The sequence below is a fragment of the Photinus pyralis genome, unplaced genomic scaffold (assembly GCF_008802855.1).
Source record: "Photinus pyralis isolate 1611_PpyrPB1 unplaced genomic scaffold, Ppyr1.3 Ppyr1.4_LG3a, whole genome shotgun sequence".
NCBI classification, from domain to species: Eukaryota; Metazoa; Arthropoda; class Insecta; order Coleoptera; family Lampyridae; genus Photinus; species Photinus pyralis.
In genome coordinates this window covers 16,626,828-16,644,553 of record NW_022170509.1, presented here as the reverse complement: position 1 = coordinate 16,644,553, position 17,726 = coordinate 16,626,828, and the positions used below count along the sequence as shown (strand labels likewise).

Below are 17,726 nucleotides of genomic sequence, written 5' to 3'. Positions count from 1 at the left end.
ATTGCTTAGCTCTCAGTAATTTTTGGTATACGTGTCTCACTAAAAGAATTGCCAATAACTTCTGCCTATTTGCTTATACCCTTTGTAATCAAACATTTATTTCAAATTTGAATTCTATAATTCCTTAACCTATATGGTTTCCACGTGTGACGTAGCCTAATCTATCTAGTGTATAGGGTTGTAGTAGGGATATGATCCATTGTTTAATTGACTCTTTTCTAAGAAAACGAATTTCTTCCGTAACAATCTCGCCGATATTTAACTAAATTTTCCAAATTTCCTAGTTTTGAGTGTAATTATGCGATAGCACTAACTGGTTGTGCCCGTGGTGGGAGTACATGTTATAATCAAATGAAACAAATGTGGCGTGATACGGAGTGCATATACGTAACTGAAAATAAATTTGATTGTTTTTGTACTTTCCGACTACATACAAAGTATTGTAATCGTGATCAATTTTCCATATGCAAATTTTGGATTTTCTGGACGTTTTGAAGCTCACAGATCCCAAAAAAGTAACTTTTATCTTGACGTCTGTCAAGGCACCATACCAAAAAGATGTGTCTTGATAAGCTTTCAAAAAAATCTTATACACTTTTTACGTCGGGTTCAAAATAAAGGCGCTAGAGACCATTGTCTACATGTTATAATATGTCGGGAGTTTTGACTAGTTTTTCTTCGATTAGTGTTCCTAGTTTTAGGCTCTTTTTTATTCGCTGTTACTTATTTGGTCAAGAGAGCTTTCTTAAGATCGCTACCTTACGAGACTATATTTTTCGGCGAAGATGAATTTTCGGAGACTAATATTTTGGGGATTACTGCTGGGAAGAATCCTTTGAAGGCGAATTTTCTAAAAGCCAGCCTTCCGGAGGAGAAGCTCTCGAGAGCTAACCTTCTTCGAGAGCGAATTTACTCGAGGGTGAATTTGCGGTAGTGAAGATTGCGGCGCGAATGTACTGCGCCCGATATTTAGCAATTATGAATTTATTTTGCGTCTCTTATCGTCGATGAAATAGGTGCTGCATACTTACTACTTAGCCTGGTAATCAGGAGTTCGAAATTACTTATCCGTCACAGCTTGAAAATCAAGTTAAGTCAAGTAGCACCGGAAACATCAACCTACTTGACTTGATGAATAATTATATAATTTCATTTTTAGCGCATTTTTGAAAAAAATACGCTATTATATTCATTATGGCTGGCTGGCTGTTCGGCTGAGATCTCAGCAATTACAATAGCTAGAGACTTCAAATTTTTCCTAAAAGCTTTCTGCTATAGTGTAGATGTGCAGGATCTAGTCTATTTTGGGTTAGATTACTCATGAGATAGATAATTTTAAACTTCGCTAATAAAATACTGATCGGTATTACCAAAAATGCGCTTTAACCATGCATATGCTTGTTTGATAACGTAATTGTTCTTTGTTACAGATTCCAGAAGGGCAGCCTTAGAAAGATAAGCACTGCATCTTACGTTATTCGTATGTCGCACTAAAAAAAAAAGTGAATGTCAGTAAAAGGGAAATAAGGATTTTCAGCTAAATGTCGTATTTACGGCGATCTTCTGAGTCTGTTGCCTTGGTGACGTAAGATTAACTGCAATGATCCTTTAAACAAATTTCTCGAGATCGATCAATTTACCTCACACCTCGTATGAACGGATATGGCTGTGAATTCACACCTACACACCACTTTTATTAAGTAAACGGATCTTATTCCAAAAATTAGACTATTGGAGTCAATTCTTCTTTTCCGAAATGAAGATTTGTTTTTTTGGAAGGCGTGCGGTTTAATCAGTATGTAATTAGTCTTGTTTAGAATTTTCTACTAATTTGAAAGAGTTTTTTGACAAGAGACAGTTTGTCTAACTTTTTGAAATATACGCTGTGTCCAAGATAAGGATGTGGGGATCTCGGAATCCATAGAAAATATTAGATAGATTGTGAAATTAGGAAAAGTTGTGCAATTAAAGAGATTTTATCATGTTTTAAAGAAAACCAGAAATTCCGATTTCTTCCGAAGATATGTCAGAAAAACTGAATTTTTTTTCTGATATTTGAACATATACAAAAAATAAAAACACTTTCTCATTGCCACTTTTTGAGCTTTGCAAGACACCTTTCAGAGATTTTCATTACAACGTTTCGATTCGGAGAAATTATCATCAACTCTATTTTTCTATATGATTCGTAAGAAAATTATATACCGCTGCCACTATTGTAACACTAGGGGTGACATTAAAACGGCATTGTAATACTAAGGGAGATTGGGGTTGCGACTTTTTTAATGCTCGGGAGTACGTAGGCTCTATTTAAAATAATTACAAAGTGTAGGTACATGAGCTATTATAATAGCGCTAAAGAATGGCGCAAAAATGACCGGAGTAAACCACAGGGGAGTATTCTGGACTAGGGCTGGGCGATTACGGGTTTGAATAATCGATAATCGATTATGAAAAATAATCGATTACACTGATTAATCGATTAATCAAATAATCGATTAATCAAATAATCGTTTAATCAAATAATCGTTTAATCAAATAATCGATTAATCAAATAATCGATTAATCAAATCATCGATTAATCACCTAATCGTTTAATCAAAAGTCGATTGTCACATACAAGGAGTGATAAATATCTGTTTGTATGCATTAATACGTTAATTATTTAATAATAAAAATAAAAAATAATTCCATTACTCTTTTCATCAAATCGTTCATTACTAGGCAGATCAATTAATCAATAATCAACAAAGTGTCCCTGGTTCGAATCCGGGTTCGGGCATGGATATTTGCAAATGCATAGTGGGTTGGTTGGTAGAGCAGCCTTGGCTGAAACCCTGCCCATTTGAAAATGAAGGTCAAAAATAAAAATAAATAAATAAAAATAAATGATTAGGCAGCTTACTCTCCGATGAGGTGTGCTTTAGTTTTGATGATACAATCTTAATTCATTTTAGCTGCTTAAAGTGACGTTTTAACATCCGTTATAAAATAAAATAATACTTGTGAGCTGTGAGTGCTCCTTTTTGCGTAAACTGATGATCCAGCTAATAATAATCAATTAAAATTTACTTAATAATTGATTAATCAAACAATCGATTAATCAAATAACCGATTAATCAAATAATCGATTAATCAAATAACCGATTAATCAAATAATCGATTAATCGATTAATTTAATAGAATAATCAAACCCGATTATCGATTATCGTTTGATTATAATCGATTAATCGATTTTTTTGCCCAACGCTATTCTGGACAATTTAAAAAAATGTCCTTTAAACCAAAAATACAAAAAGTAATACCGAAGCGAATAAAAATGGGGAGTCACGCTTCCTTTTCAACTGCTCACTGTCCAATCAACTAATTAATTTCTTTTTCTGGCTTAAGAGGTGCCTCATCCTCATTACCGCACGATGGGCAATTTCAATATCGACACCTCCTGGTTAATACTATTTTTAGGTACCACATTCCATTTTGCTCGGGTAAATTTGGACTAGGACCGCAAGTAACCTAAATCCGGCACTGCCATAATCCGTTTATCATTCAATAGGGAAATAAACCCATAAAGAGCGTCTAAAAAGGCGGTACCTCGGTGTGACCCCACGGAGTCATTGGATTTGACCCATTTTCAATTGGCTTGTTACTTGTGGCATATAGGTCAACTGTGCAAAGTTTGAACTAAATAGGTTCAAGCGTTTGGCAGAGACAGAGAGGCGTGACCCCAAGGGGTCATTGGATTTGACCCATTTTCAATAGGCATATAGGTCAACTATGCAAAGTTTGAACCAAATCGGTCCAAGCGTTTGACAGTTATCGTGTTCACGGACAGACGGACACCATCGACTCGCTTTTTTGTCGTTCGTTTATAAGCCTGAGTATGATGCTGAAACGGTCGCAGATTTTTTGTAGGGAATTAAGATATTTTTACCTTTCATTTTCTGTGAACTTCTGAAAGTGTGATAGAATGGACCTAAGTTTAGCGCTATTGTGGCCACTGTTCGTCCGTATGTCCATCCGTCCGGTCGCTACTACATCTTTATCACTTTTCCCAAGGAAGGAATTTTTTCTCCGTTTCTTACTAAAAAACTTATAGTAAGAAATCAATTTTTTCATGTACCATAATTTTACACTTTTGCTGTTTATTAACGATCACCGAGACAAAATGTTGTATTATCTGTCTGTTGTCTGTCTGTCCGTCTGTCTGCCTGCCCGTCTGCCTGTCTGTCCGTGTGCATGATAACTTTGGGCAGAAACGTCTGATCGCTTTGAAAATGGGTACGCATGTTCTCCAAGATATAAGAAAAGTCGTTTTTCAGCTACGTAGACTAACGGGCTATAAACTTACAGCCCAAAAACTGACCAAACCCCAAAAAATGCGAGCTTGTATCATTTTTGTTACTAAGAACACATGAATGTCCGGGTTTTCTGTGTTATATGCAGACGAATTAAAAAAATTTGCGCGTGCGCAACCCAGCTTGAGCATTTGCGCAATCCAATTTTTTTATTTGTTAAATAACTTAAATGAAATCTTGTATATACCTCGAATAAAAGTAAAAATAATACCAAATTAAAAAATTTGTTTTACAAGGTATGCTGATCTGAGGGGACAGAATCAACCCCTTAAGGAGGTGTGTTGTAAAATTAATGGATGCATGAAGATCTCATAAAATCAAGTTGAAATGATGACATGTAGAATAGGTTGTGCATGGGCAGTACTAACTTTCTGATTTGCGGACGGATTTGATTGGTTAAATGCTTGAAAGCGAATTTGTTTAGAGCCACTTATTTTTTCGAGCAAAGACTGTTAATGTGGAAATACGTTTTTTGAAAATCGTTTACGATCACTTTTTTTTAACTTGTTTTAACCTAAATGTAACAACAGGCGAGGTACCTACTGATTCATTGTAGAACTCGTAAAATTCTTTTGTTTGGCACCGTTTTTCGCAACAGGCCACGGGGCGATCGGGGGATAAAATCTGGAACCTGGAATGATCAATGTTTTCTTTAATTCTAGGTACGTGACCCAATCATTGAAGATTCTAGTTCTATCTTTAAGAAGACCGCTAGGTTTGATGCTAGTCTTTAAGTAAGGGTAACATTTTACATTACCATTAAAGAAAAGTATAATAGTAGGTAAATTCTTCATTTTATAACTTCTGCTTTTTGTGAACAAGAAAATTATCTTGAGAAGCATACATAACCTATGGAAGGTACCAAAAAATTTAGTTATGCAACACATTTTAATTCTTTCAATAGTAACAAAATCACGTAAATGCTTTCCCAACACCAGTAATCCTGATAGAACTTTGATTAAATTTAACTGTGTCTGTATACGTAGACTTTAAATACGTGCTTCTCTTATTGGCTCTAGGAAGATTATTTACACATATTGTTAATTAGAGATAAAGGGGACAATTTACACTTCGGACCTATACGAGAATCATCTCGCATCATTTAATCCATAATAATTTACCAACCGTCACGCAAAATTTCCTATTCATCCTTAAAAGAGAATGTAGAAAACAAGCCAATAAATCTTTTTTAAAGTAACAAAAAAACAAGGAGACACAGTGATTATAGTTTTATTAGAACGTGGACAGACGAAATAAATTTTATTGGTAACGTAATCGATAAGACGTCTCTTCGGTGGGTAACTATAAATGTACCTACTAGATACAGAAACATCAAAGTTCTACATTGTAAATACTTTTGCAATTTTACGACATGCACGCGAGCTTTACGTAAAACCAGGCAGCTACATTTATTGTTTTGTAGTCTCGTTCATTCTCGGTTCTCAATCTTGTGCAATTTGTAAGGTGTTATACATTTAAATATTCGTTGATGGGTATTTAATTATTTAACACTCATTGAATATTGCTCTGGTTTGTACGTGTGCGGCATCTGACAAGGGGTAGCTCTACTATAAGCTTCCCCTATACTGGAATCGTTTTGAGTTTGGTTTGTTTCCCTACTACAACAGGGCAAGTAGGAAACTATAAAAATACAGTTTCATGTAGATCAAAAATTTGAAACCAATTTAAATAAGAAATTATGCAAAACAGACCATTTATTACTAAATGTAGTATTACAAACATATCAGAGATACCTTACATATAAAACATGGTCGATATTTTAGAACAATTAAATGGTTTATGAAAATATCTTCTATAAACAGTAGATGTGCAACTAATTGTACTTTGAGTGTCAAATTTGTTGCTATATTACACTAAGTTTTACACTTTAGGAAGTGTCTTTGACATTAAAAGATAAATTTAAAAGGACATCTTTAGCTGAATCTATTTGCGCTTGGAAGTGTAGTTCAGGTGACAGGGGTAAACATCCACTTAAGATATTTTTAAAATTCTTAGATGTGGGTGAAGAGTCGACCACAAGCGAGGCGGAACTTTTGGAATCACTCTCAATGCTTGAATTCGAGCTGTGACTGGCAGGTTTCGACAGCACTCTTAATTTACCATGTATTTCGTCGGAACATTTTGTATTGTCTTTATTAACTATTTGATTTTTGTGTTCCGCCGCTTCGGCATTCGAGATGTTATCAATCTTTTTCCATTTGGTCCGACGATTTTGAAACCATATCTTCACCTGAAACAATAATTCGCGATTAGATTATCATCAAAGTATAAACACTGGCTAATTGCTGGAGTTATGTAACTAAGCCTCTCCTTTTCATCCTTATCGATCCAATATATTATTACAGCGTCTGTAAAACGATTTGACGGCTACTATTTCATGGGGAACGATAAGCAAATAATTCTTTGCAAATGAATAAGTCGATATTAATTACTGTTTATCGTGACGAAGTGCGAATGTGGGAAATTTGAGCAATCCGTTTAAAATTAATAAAGTCCCTCAAATTGATCTCTTCTACTGTAAATGAAACGTTCAGTGGAACATGAATCATGATTACAATTTGGGAGCGTCTCTATAATCATATTGGCATTTCAATTCCGTTTGTCCTTTAATGGGTAGAAGACTGGGGTGGAGGGTAAGAGGAGATGTAGGTATTAGCGAACACATCGATTAGCGTTTCAACTGGAAATGGCCACTAGAGCGGGCTCGCCGTTTGAGCTCCGATTATCGCTCTATTTCGCCACATTCTCATGCACGTCGTAGTCTAACCGTACAGCATTAAATCAACCCGTCGACCAGAAAGCGATCTAAGTTTTCAGCAGATAATATTTCACAAAAGGCTTTTGTGCAGGCTTTTATGAAGTTTTGTTGATTTTCATTTAAGCCATTAATAAAGGCCGACAAAATAATTATTCCGTGCGATGAAATTTCATACCTCATAACAAATTGAATAATGCGAATGTTTACATATAATAGGTGATATGATTAATTATGCTAAAAATAATATTCGCATCGTTAAGCGAGCGGCTAACGTTTTTAATAAACAGATCAAAGAATGTTAATTAAAGCACGAAAGAAAAGCGAAAGGGAAATGTTTGTGAAAACCACATCATTGACGAGCGCTTATTTTATGCGTGAACTACGATCTGATCGATGTGGCAATGATTTTTTCGAAAAAAAAGTAGCAAGTACCGTAACAAATTACGTGTACGTGTCGAGATAATTATTGTCATGTATGATTGAGATTTATTATTACTATACCTAACGCGATTTACATATTTTCCAATTCCTCGAGCAGAATTTAATGGGATCCATGTTCGAAGTCTGCACAGTTAGGCAAATTAATAAAACCGTGAGAGAAAGGGTAGGTACCTACGTGCGTTTGTTTGGTAAAGTGTAAAAATTAGTTAATAAGCCCAAATGTATTAATTTAAGAGCCAATTAATTAAAAATGTAATTTGCACGTTTTACATTAAATCGTGCGCATTGAAAAGGTTACTTTGTCAGGTAATAGCAAAGGGGAATCTTGAATTGTACGAAAACTTTGAAAAGAGGAAGCAAACTAATGTAAGCTCTTTCCTAATTAATTTCTGTTGACGTCTATGTAACGTTAATTTCTTTAATGGCGCAAAAATGAAGTTGGCAAAGTGAGTCAGTTTTTAGGTGGTATGCTAAATAGAAGCAGTTGTTTCATAGAGTTTTTTGAGGTATAGATCACGCTAAAGCTATTTGCATAAGTGGCATGACTTGACGTTATTAGATGTAAATGACGGTCATTAGGAACGCGGCACTGAACGATGAGCAGCGAGACGACGGGGGTGACTTTGCTCGATAAACACGCCTGTAATTGAGTGGTATATCCGCGTCAGGGTGAGACCGGCCTGATCCGTAAACAGCTCCGCTTTGTGTGCCGATTTGTAGCAGTCGCTTCTCGTTTATTTGTGATGTGGAATACAAACCCACAACTTTGTTTATGAGTACATCGTAACTTCTACTTCATTACAGACACTAAATCGAATGGCTTCATCAACAAACTATATCTTTTCAACCCCAAATTATGATTCAGATTGACAAAAATGATGAGCACTGAATAGGTGTCGCTATGGAAACTAAGCGGTTCGCTTTTGCTGCAACGGACGCCCGTTCCTACAAAAATTATATTGCAATCATCACTCCACTAAGCGCATTCCTAAAATCTCCTAGTTAATCAATATGGCTGTATTATTCTACGCCAATTAACTTCAAATCAATTAAGGGCGAGGGCGCTAAAATCGTACCCAATAATTCCCTAAATCATTGTTATTAATGGCGTTATTTTATTCAACAACACATTATCATACCGTTTGTTGAACATTGATTGATGCCGAATTTTACATCTTTCCTACTTCACTCTATATAGAGGGATCAACAACAGCGTCACTTAACTGTTTTATGAGCGCATTATTCAGTTTTATATTTCCCTTCGAGCTATTTGCCCAAATTGTTATTGACGTTATTATTTTTTGGCAATCAATAACGTACCAAGAGTTCCGAATTCTAAACGTTTTACGTTCATTAATTCCAATTTTCCAATACCAATTGACACATAATTAAACGTATAGATTTTATACCTACAATGCATAGGGTAATTAATTATCTATAAATATAATAAGTGCCGCTAAATGTTCCAGGTCTATACGTTTAGTGCAGGCGCATGCTGCTCTGACGTGAAAAACTAAATGTAGTTACTTTCTGCATTACAGTCTAAGACCTACCCCCATTTAGATCTCCATCTCTTTTATGCAAAATAATATGAAATACATCGGCGCAGAAAACAACTGCATTTGGATCGACGATCAAGATAATTTATTATGATGCCCACACCGAGTGTTCATCGAACAAAGGTCATCGCATGATGCAAGTGCAAATCGAAATTATTCCACCGTTCAGAAATATTAAAACCAAACTGTGTCATTCAAGATGTCAATTAACTTATCCTAATCCATGGTTTACTCATTTCATAATATAACAGGTCACAGTGAATAGATATAGCTTAACTCTGGATGGACTGCCAGCATCCATCAATCCCAACGTTGAACTCTTTTCTATGAATATCGCCAGCAGACTAACATCGGTTGCTGAATTTGTGAACAGCTCCCATAATTTAAAAAATCTAGAAAATGAAGTAATAAACGAATTGTTTGAGCAAGCCTATAAGTAGTTATACATTAATTAGGCGCGGTAAGGTAATTACATGCTGTTATCGGTGCGTAAATTATATATTGAAATTCGTTTACCTACTAAATTCCCACTAATTGTCTTAAATTAGAACAAAGTTATCTAGGAAATGAAATTCAACCACTTTACGGGAAAAAAGGGGCAGAGTTTAACTCGGCTTCCTGATTTAATGCGCAATTTGAGAAAATACTGAAAAATTAATTGAGAAGTCTTTTAAAAGTCTGTAATCGCGATTATTTTCACTTGTATGCCATCCTTAAATTACTTGGACAGACTCCTCGCTCATTTAAAGTGTATTAAATTTTCGAGAAATATGAAAATTATAAAGTACATTTCAATGAACCAAAAAGAGAAAAAATAACGCGCGCATTGATGCTTACCGAATATGGTAACAAAGACCAAATTAATTAAAACAACCCCCGAAGCAGTGTTAGGATACATATCCCGCTCCTCATAAATGGCAGTACGAAATTTACTAAGTGGTCTGTTAGTATTGTGTCAACGCAGTTACTCGTTTGGCCGCCAGAGTGCACGATTTATCGCTCAATAAATTACGTAGCCGCTCCTTGTCTAACACAGGCATCGCGACGTACGTTGGGTGGCATCTCTCAACAACCGTACCGTATACAAATCATGTCGTTATCTGCTCACACACCGTTACATTGTCCCCAACTTCTGCTGTAATTACTTTGATGGGTGTTTATTTATTGTGAAAAGTACAAATTTATTATATTTTAAAATCATTTCATGACAAAATGAACAATTAATATCATAATAAAGATAAGGGAAGCGGAGCTATTAATTAATTGGACCCTAAGAAGGAACGTTTTGTAAGAGGGGAAAGAAAAAGAAAAGCTTTCACGGTTGTTCGAAAACGTTAAACTTTAGCTTAGACTGTGTCATCATTTAGAGCTTCTCTTAGCTTTTCAAACCTACAAGAAATTAGTACCAATTCGTCATCTGAAAAAAGCTCAGGCATCGTCGTGCCATTAATAATCTTACTATATGAAATTAAATTATGTACAGCTCAAATATTTTTACGGGATGGGCTAATATTTGCTCTAATATATATTTAACGTAGCAAAAACGATACAAAGCGTGGAGGTTCTGTGCAAATTTTAAATCTGCAATATGCAATATAAGATTCTCGATAGCTTTGTACGAACAAACCCATTTAGAAGAATAGTGCAATTGTCATCACACTTCGAAAACATTAAAATCTTCAATTTCTCTATGATATTAATTCGAACGATTCAATTTTTCGATCTTAACCATCTTCACGTAGTTCTTATCTTGCATGAATGAAGGAGTGCAGCACCATGTGAGAATTGTGTTAAAATTGCAAAAATAAGGGTGGAGAAATTTCGTAGTATTGCAAGAGATTTTTCAAGTAGCGAATTCAGAAGAAGGGCTGACTTCTACTTTTCAAATTTGCGGCAAAATTTGTATTTGAAAATGGGTCAAAATTGTAAAAAGTTCATTTTTAGTTTTTCAAAAGCGATAAAATTAAAAATAAAATAGGTAACCTTTCACACAAATTGATTGTCTATTTTTTCGTTTCGTTTCAACTCTATGGCCAGACCACCTTGTACCTATTTTACGGAAAATCCAAAAAGACTGAGACCATCAGTGTTTTTGAATAAAACTAATTTTCTGGGAAACCCTTCTCTTGGTTCGTTGAGAATGAGACAATATTCCCTCTTGCATGTTCGTGTAGAGCTATGAGCAGTGGTTATATAGGTAAGTAGCTGCGGTAACGAGTAATTCCGTTTTATGACTTCTTTAACAATACTGGTAAATGAATGTAAATTTTGGTTGAGTCAACACCACGACTGAGGCCATAATGCCATAATGCGAAATCGTTCCTGCCAACTGTGAAATAGAATTTCCCCGGGTTTTGGTTCTTTTTCAATGTAATCGATAAATCACATTTTAATATCATGGAGAATGCGCTAAAGTTACTCGCCTTAGGGCAAAAACCTTTTTTTCATTAATTATACGTATTATTTGTAATAAAGTCCTTTTAATTGGGAAACTTTCTAAAGGTGATCCATTTCCATGTTTAATTTCATCATCAGCTCATGCGTCTATTGCGTGTACAACGGAAAATAAATTAAGGCATAAATATTATTATAAATAAGAAACGCAGTGTGCGCATATGCACACCTGATTTTTATAATATACGATATGTTTGTTTGTACTAGCTAGAAGCATCTGTGGTTAAAAATTTAAACAAATAGTATTAAACATTTGTGAGGATTTTCAAAACGATAACATAATTCGGAGGCAAATGGTAAATGGCAACAAAATGTGCTCCCGTTGGTTGCAGATTTCGGTGTACACAAATTGCTCTTAAATTTGAACTTTTTAATAATTCAAATGGACATTACTAAATTTAGTTAAAAAACGCACCCATATTCGTTGACGAAAAGCTGTCGATACTTCAGAAGAAACTTTAGGTTTTCTTTAATACACCTATGTGTCTAGGAATAATGACCAAATCCAAAATTATGGCGGGGCGGTTCAAAAGTATATAGGGTGAAAATGTTGTCTGGAACACTGAATTTATCTACAAAACAACATTTTTGTTAAAGACGTTCCTTTATCACATTCAAAATTGTTACAAGTTTGCTATCAATCTACATACTTTAAATTCAGTGGCGTACGCATGACAAATGGGATATCTTTTTAAATAGCAACCACTAATTTTCAACTTTTCATTACATATTCTTAAAGAATTCACTTTTTTGGATAACAACATAAAAAAGTATTATATTACATAATGAAATTTTAAATATTTTTGGAAATTTCCTCTAGGGCACAGTAGACGCTTTCGGATTTTTCGTATAATGCGCTAGACTAGAATCAAAAAGTCATTTCTCCTGTTTCGCGTTTAACAGAATAAATGTAAGCAGCGGTAATAATTAATGATGAGAACTAGGGAATCTCGTAATATGACATTTTTTTGCAACGGAAGACGCAACTCATATTTCTCTTTAAGTGTGAAGTTACTTATTACTACAATTTATGATAGTGGTCAACAAACCTTTTAATTACCGTAGTATTTTCACATCAATTATAATAACATTGTGTCATCATAAAACAGGTGGAAATACAAGGAAAATGCAAGTTTGGAAAGCTAATTGCGCGCTGAAATCATAATATTGGTTTAATTGATAAAACTTTAAACTTCATTGAATCAAATGAACGAAGACATTTTAGACCTGCATTCAAAAACGTTAATTGGATTTGTTTTAACGGAAGCTTATCGAAAGCGCTGTTTCCATCAACGGGGATCTGTCAGATGCACTGTTCTTATATATCAGTTTATCGTTATCAATATTGGAAAATAGAACGATTTTTCCGAACGAAATAATGGAGTGGACCTGCAACATGCGTACATATACATTGTAATGGGTTTAGTACAAAATCCGTTTATTGGAAGTATTTCCAATTTACTGTTGACAATTTCGCTTGTACGTCAATTGAAAATAATTTCTTCTGGTGACATTTTGCACCTTTTTTTGCGGTGTTTTTGCCGTCATGTACGGCTGAAATTTATTTATTGTCCCTCTGGTTCTAGACCCTCAACAGGCTTACGCCCAATTACTTATAGAGTTTCCCGCGTAATGCTTTTTAGAGGTACCTCTGCAGATCTTAACACCCGACCTTGCGCTATTTCACAATTCCTATTAAATTACGCATATATTTAAAAAGATATTGATTTCCATTTCAATGATTTTTACGTCTACATGTGGTATTGTGAATTTGTATTTTTACCTTAAAGCAATGCTTAAAGTCATTGAGCATTTTAATTGTGACAGAAGTTTCTATACGTATAGTTTGATAATTTTTTTAAAAGTGAAGTTAATTATGCAAATGGAGAGAACAATTCCCTGTGTCTGTCAAATTTGAATCAGATATCTTGTTTGTATTGTCGTAGAATTAAATGTGTATGTATTTGTTTAGATACATTTTTTTACACATAATTAATATCTATTAAATACAACTTTGTGCTACTTGGGATGCGATTTGATTTGATACGGTTTGATCTCTTCGCCAATTGTAGAGTAATCCTCATTCAACTTATTAGGGTTAAACATACGAGTACAATATTAGTAGGTACCTATTCAGATAATCGCCGTAAAAATCAGAAACCGCGCGAGGAAACTCTCAATGAAAATGAGTATCCAAATTGTTGATTGTATAGCGCCCACCCACCGCTTTGCAGCCACCGAAACCGAGTAATGTATCAAAAGTACAGCCATTTATCATCGTACAAGGTAAAGCTGCTGCACCCATCTCCATTAAAGTGACGCGAAACAATTTTTATATTCGACCGAATTTTAAATTCTTCATAGTGTAAAAGCGGTGTGGCATATAAGTTAATTGATAACTATGTAGCCACATTTAAACTAAAATGGTCCCTGCCGGAATTTAAAGGTTTGACTTGAAGGTTTTCAATATGAATTTTAACTAAAGTGATTGCATTATGTTGTATAGTAGCAAAGCAACACAAGTACCGAAAAGATGTAAAGCAAAATAATCAATATTAAATAAAATACTAAGAAGGTGTCTTGAAGCATTTCACACATGAGTATTTCCCAAAGGTTACGGGGTAGACAATTTCGTCTACTCTAATAAGCAAATGGGATCAGTTCCAGTTGTTCCTTATAATATATCCATATAATGGGATACCATATCAGAGTTTAACAGCTAATTTCGTCGCAGCTACTGGGAGTTCGAGAAAAGGATGCTTATATAGGACCAGGCAAAACAAGGCAGGATATTCGAATTTCAAACGATTAACACAACTCCAACCGGAAACTACTAATTATGTTTGACACGAAGCACTCAACTGCCTCAAGAGACGCGTGCTCACTAAGCTTTGCTCTTTCAAATAAAAGCAACTTTTGCAAATATCCTACTCGTCATATTTTGCTAGATGGATGACCGGGCTCCGAATAAACGGTATTATAATTATTTTTTGATGGATTCTCTTTTACTGGAGAGTAAAAATGAACAATCTGAAACATATTCCTTTCCGAAGGCAAATAAATTCTTCAGCAATGCAATAACGAAACGCATTGCGCCGCTGTTTACGGATTCAAACCTCTGTGGAACTCCCCCATTAACTTCGTTTTAGCTGATTTGGGATCTTTAAATTTGTGCAAGCAGAGTTATTTAGTGTAGTACAGTAACCTTTCCAATGTTCCACCTTCTTGTACTTTGGTTTACATGATCACTGCAACTCTCCACATTCAATGGTTTTTATTAGAGGTGCCAGTTTTGTAGTCAATACTTCTCCGTTTATTCAAGAGTCTTTTTATTTTGGTGCAGATGTCAGAGTTAATGTAAGTATGTGGTAACCTCTAAAATGAATCACGAAATATGACAAACCAAGGAGTTCTATCACTATCATACTGTCTTCTTATGACCATCTTGTGCCACTTATCCATTTCACGCCTACACTATACAATTCCAGAAAGTTCCAATTTGTCCGACTTCATAACTATCGACGTCGTTTTCCAACCGATGCTTCATATTTCCTTCCCACGAAAGCTCTTCCCCAGTGGATTTTGTTGCATGTTTGTCCATTTACTATTTCTTTTATAGTTCACTGAAATCAGCTTCAGAATTATTCTGCACAAGACCATGTATTCCGGATTTGTAATTATTTAGTTTGTTAAGTGACTTTTGTAATCATGGAAGTAAAAACCTGTTCGACTTTAATTTAAGTTTAAGCGGATTGGAGTGGGAGACACTATTATAAATTACATATTTTGAAATTGAGCACATGCAAGTACACCTAATGTACGTACACGTATCCGTTATTAATTATAACCTAAAATGGAGCACGACTAACGTCTTTTCATTTCGGTAAAGTTGGATATTCAAATCAGTTGCACATCAAATGAACTTACATAAGGAATATATCAACATTAATTTCTAAATCGTATAAAGTGTGTGCACAGTGTACCAAATCGATGCGCATAAACTTAATTTAGTGCGATAAAGTAGGTATATATTAATCCTGTTAACGTGCGCGGATATCTTTGATTGACCATAATATGCTCCTTAAGCATGCATGAAGAATATTCAATATAACCAATTATACGCTTCGGGGATCAAAAGGCAAAATTCTCAAATTAACACAGCAGTTCTGATTTTATACCGAAACGGACGTTGAAAGCATTATGAACGAACTTTCAGTACCTACATTTTATGTGAATGTATAACCCTTTGATGAAACTTAATTTTTATACCCAACACTGAAAAAATGGTTTAACTTCCCGGTATTTTTAAAGTTTGTAAATTAAACAATATCTACCTAGTTCTTGACATATAAACGTTGGGAAAAGAATTTCGAGGTTTTCCTCAAACGAGAAAAAGGAACAGTAAACCAAGTTTTTCAAACAGCGAACAAGAATCGAAGCTCTATACTTTGACTAAGAGACGTACGACGATTTTGAGCGTGCTATTTGGTATTCCCAGAATAGGCTGTTAGGAAGTATAGTGGACCCCTTGGATGGATCAAGTTAGGGATGCAAACTCTGGGTAATAATGTTTTACGTATGGGGCACCCACCTTATACAGTTTATCCCCAAAGCGTGACCAAGTCTAAACATAAAATACTTACAGGGAGAATTTAGGGTGATAGTTACACCAAATGTTCCACCCCCCTCCCCATCTCTCCTACTTTAAGATTTGGGATTATATTGTTATAAATTAATAGCTGGAAATCTCCTAAAAACACATAATTGAACCATAAACGAATGTATTTATGATTATTTATTTAAAAAATAGTAAACAATAACAATTACTATACAATTTTATTATTGATATGTATAATAATCTGCGTACACGTAATTTATTTTTCAACTCACAATGTGGCGCTACAAGACTGTAACTGCAACATGAACTATAAGTAAAACTTTTCAGTTTCACTGGTATTGGACAATGAGTGTTGGCATTTAATTCAAGTTCTCTGCTTAGATCGATTTCTTGTACAGCATTCATGCTCCGAATTTTTAACACGGGTTTCAAGAATTCACAATTTTGTTTCGGTTTCACGGCTTAAACCATCGAATAATATCGGGCTACGAATGTATTTCAAATCTTCATTCAGTCTTGATACCCAAACTTTAGTTGAAAGTTACGCATGACTTCCAAACTTCAAGATTGAGATTTCATTTCTACGCCGCAAATTGAAATGTGATTATATAGTGGGTTGAGTGGGAAGAGTAGCAAATTGCTAACACTCCGCCCACTATAAAATAAAGGCAATAAAAAAAAGAAAGAAATGTTTTTTGCACCTTCGGATTTTGAAATTTTGACTTACAAGGCTTCAGCTTGAAATTATTTTTCATACAGAGATTTCTTTTCAAGTTTTCTGGTTTAACGTCGACTTTATGAATAATAAATGTGTAAACAAACGAGCTCCTGAGTATGGCGTAAAACCAAATTTTGAACCTGGTATTATATTTACTTTTATTCCAATGCCTACGTATCAAATTTCATTTAAATGCTTTCATAAATAAGAAAGTTGGCACTGGGCATGCGCAAAACCAAATTTTGAAACGGGCGTTAGATAAGAAAAAATTGTTCTCAATGAAACTCTTTCAAATGCCATCCTGTACAACATACAATTGTTTTTTTAAATAAGCATATGACAGAGAAATATCTTTCCTCAAAATATTCCACACAATATTTCAGAATGGTCCAAAGTAGCGTGCTAATTCAAAAGGACTATTGTTTATAAGTCGGCATTTCCGAGGTATATGTTGGGTATTTTGAGGGGCACTTCAAGAAAATGTTGGGTATGTCAGGGTATCTTGTGAATTTCAATAGTATGTGTATTTTTAGTGTAGGTAATCTCTTCATATGATCATGATGTGATTTTCCCCTCGGATATAAATATATCACACAGAAATAGACGGCAAGAGTGTTAATCACGTCCTCAATCACTTTTAATTTAAATTCATTAATCAAGTTCAAGTAAGCATTTTAAAAAACAAGGTAATTCGGTTCACCTACTGTGACCTAAATCTGTCTTGCATTGTGGAAGTTATATGGAGATATTAGAGATAATCATAAATTTCAAATAGTCAAATCGCGAAATCATTTGCTACCCT

The 17,726-nt window shown here is 34.7% G+C and overlaps 2 protein-coding genes across 2 annotated transcripts in view; one reads left to right on the top strand and one right to left on the bottom strand.

Moving 5' to 3' along the window:
- LOC116165602 (major facilitator superfamily domain-containing protein 6) overlaps positions 1-17,726 on the top strand; it is a 73,994-nt gene that overhangs the window by 490 nt on the left and 55,778 nt on the right. The gene's annotated exons all lie outside the window — the stretch shown is intronic.
- LOC116165605 (retinal homeobox protein Rx-B-like) overlaps positions 6,116-17,726 on the bottom strand; it is a 32,529-nt gene continuing 20,918 nt past the window's right edge. Inside the window, exon 3 of the mRNA XM_031480188.1 lies at positions 6,116-6,606. Coding sequence (XP_031336048.1) covers positions 6,244-6,606 — 363 coding nt within the window. The 3' untranslated portion in view covers positions 6,116-6,243. The remainder of the gene's footprint in view (positions 6,607-17,726) is intronic.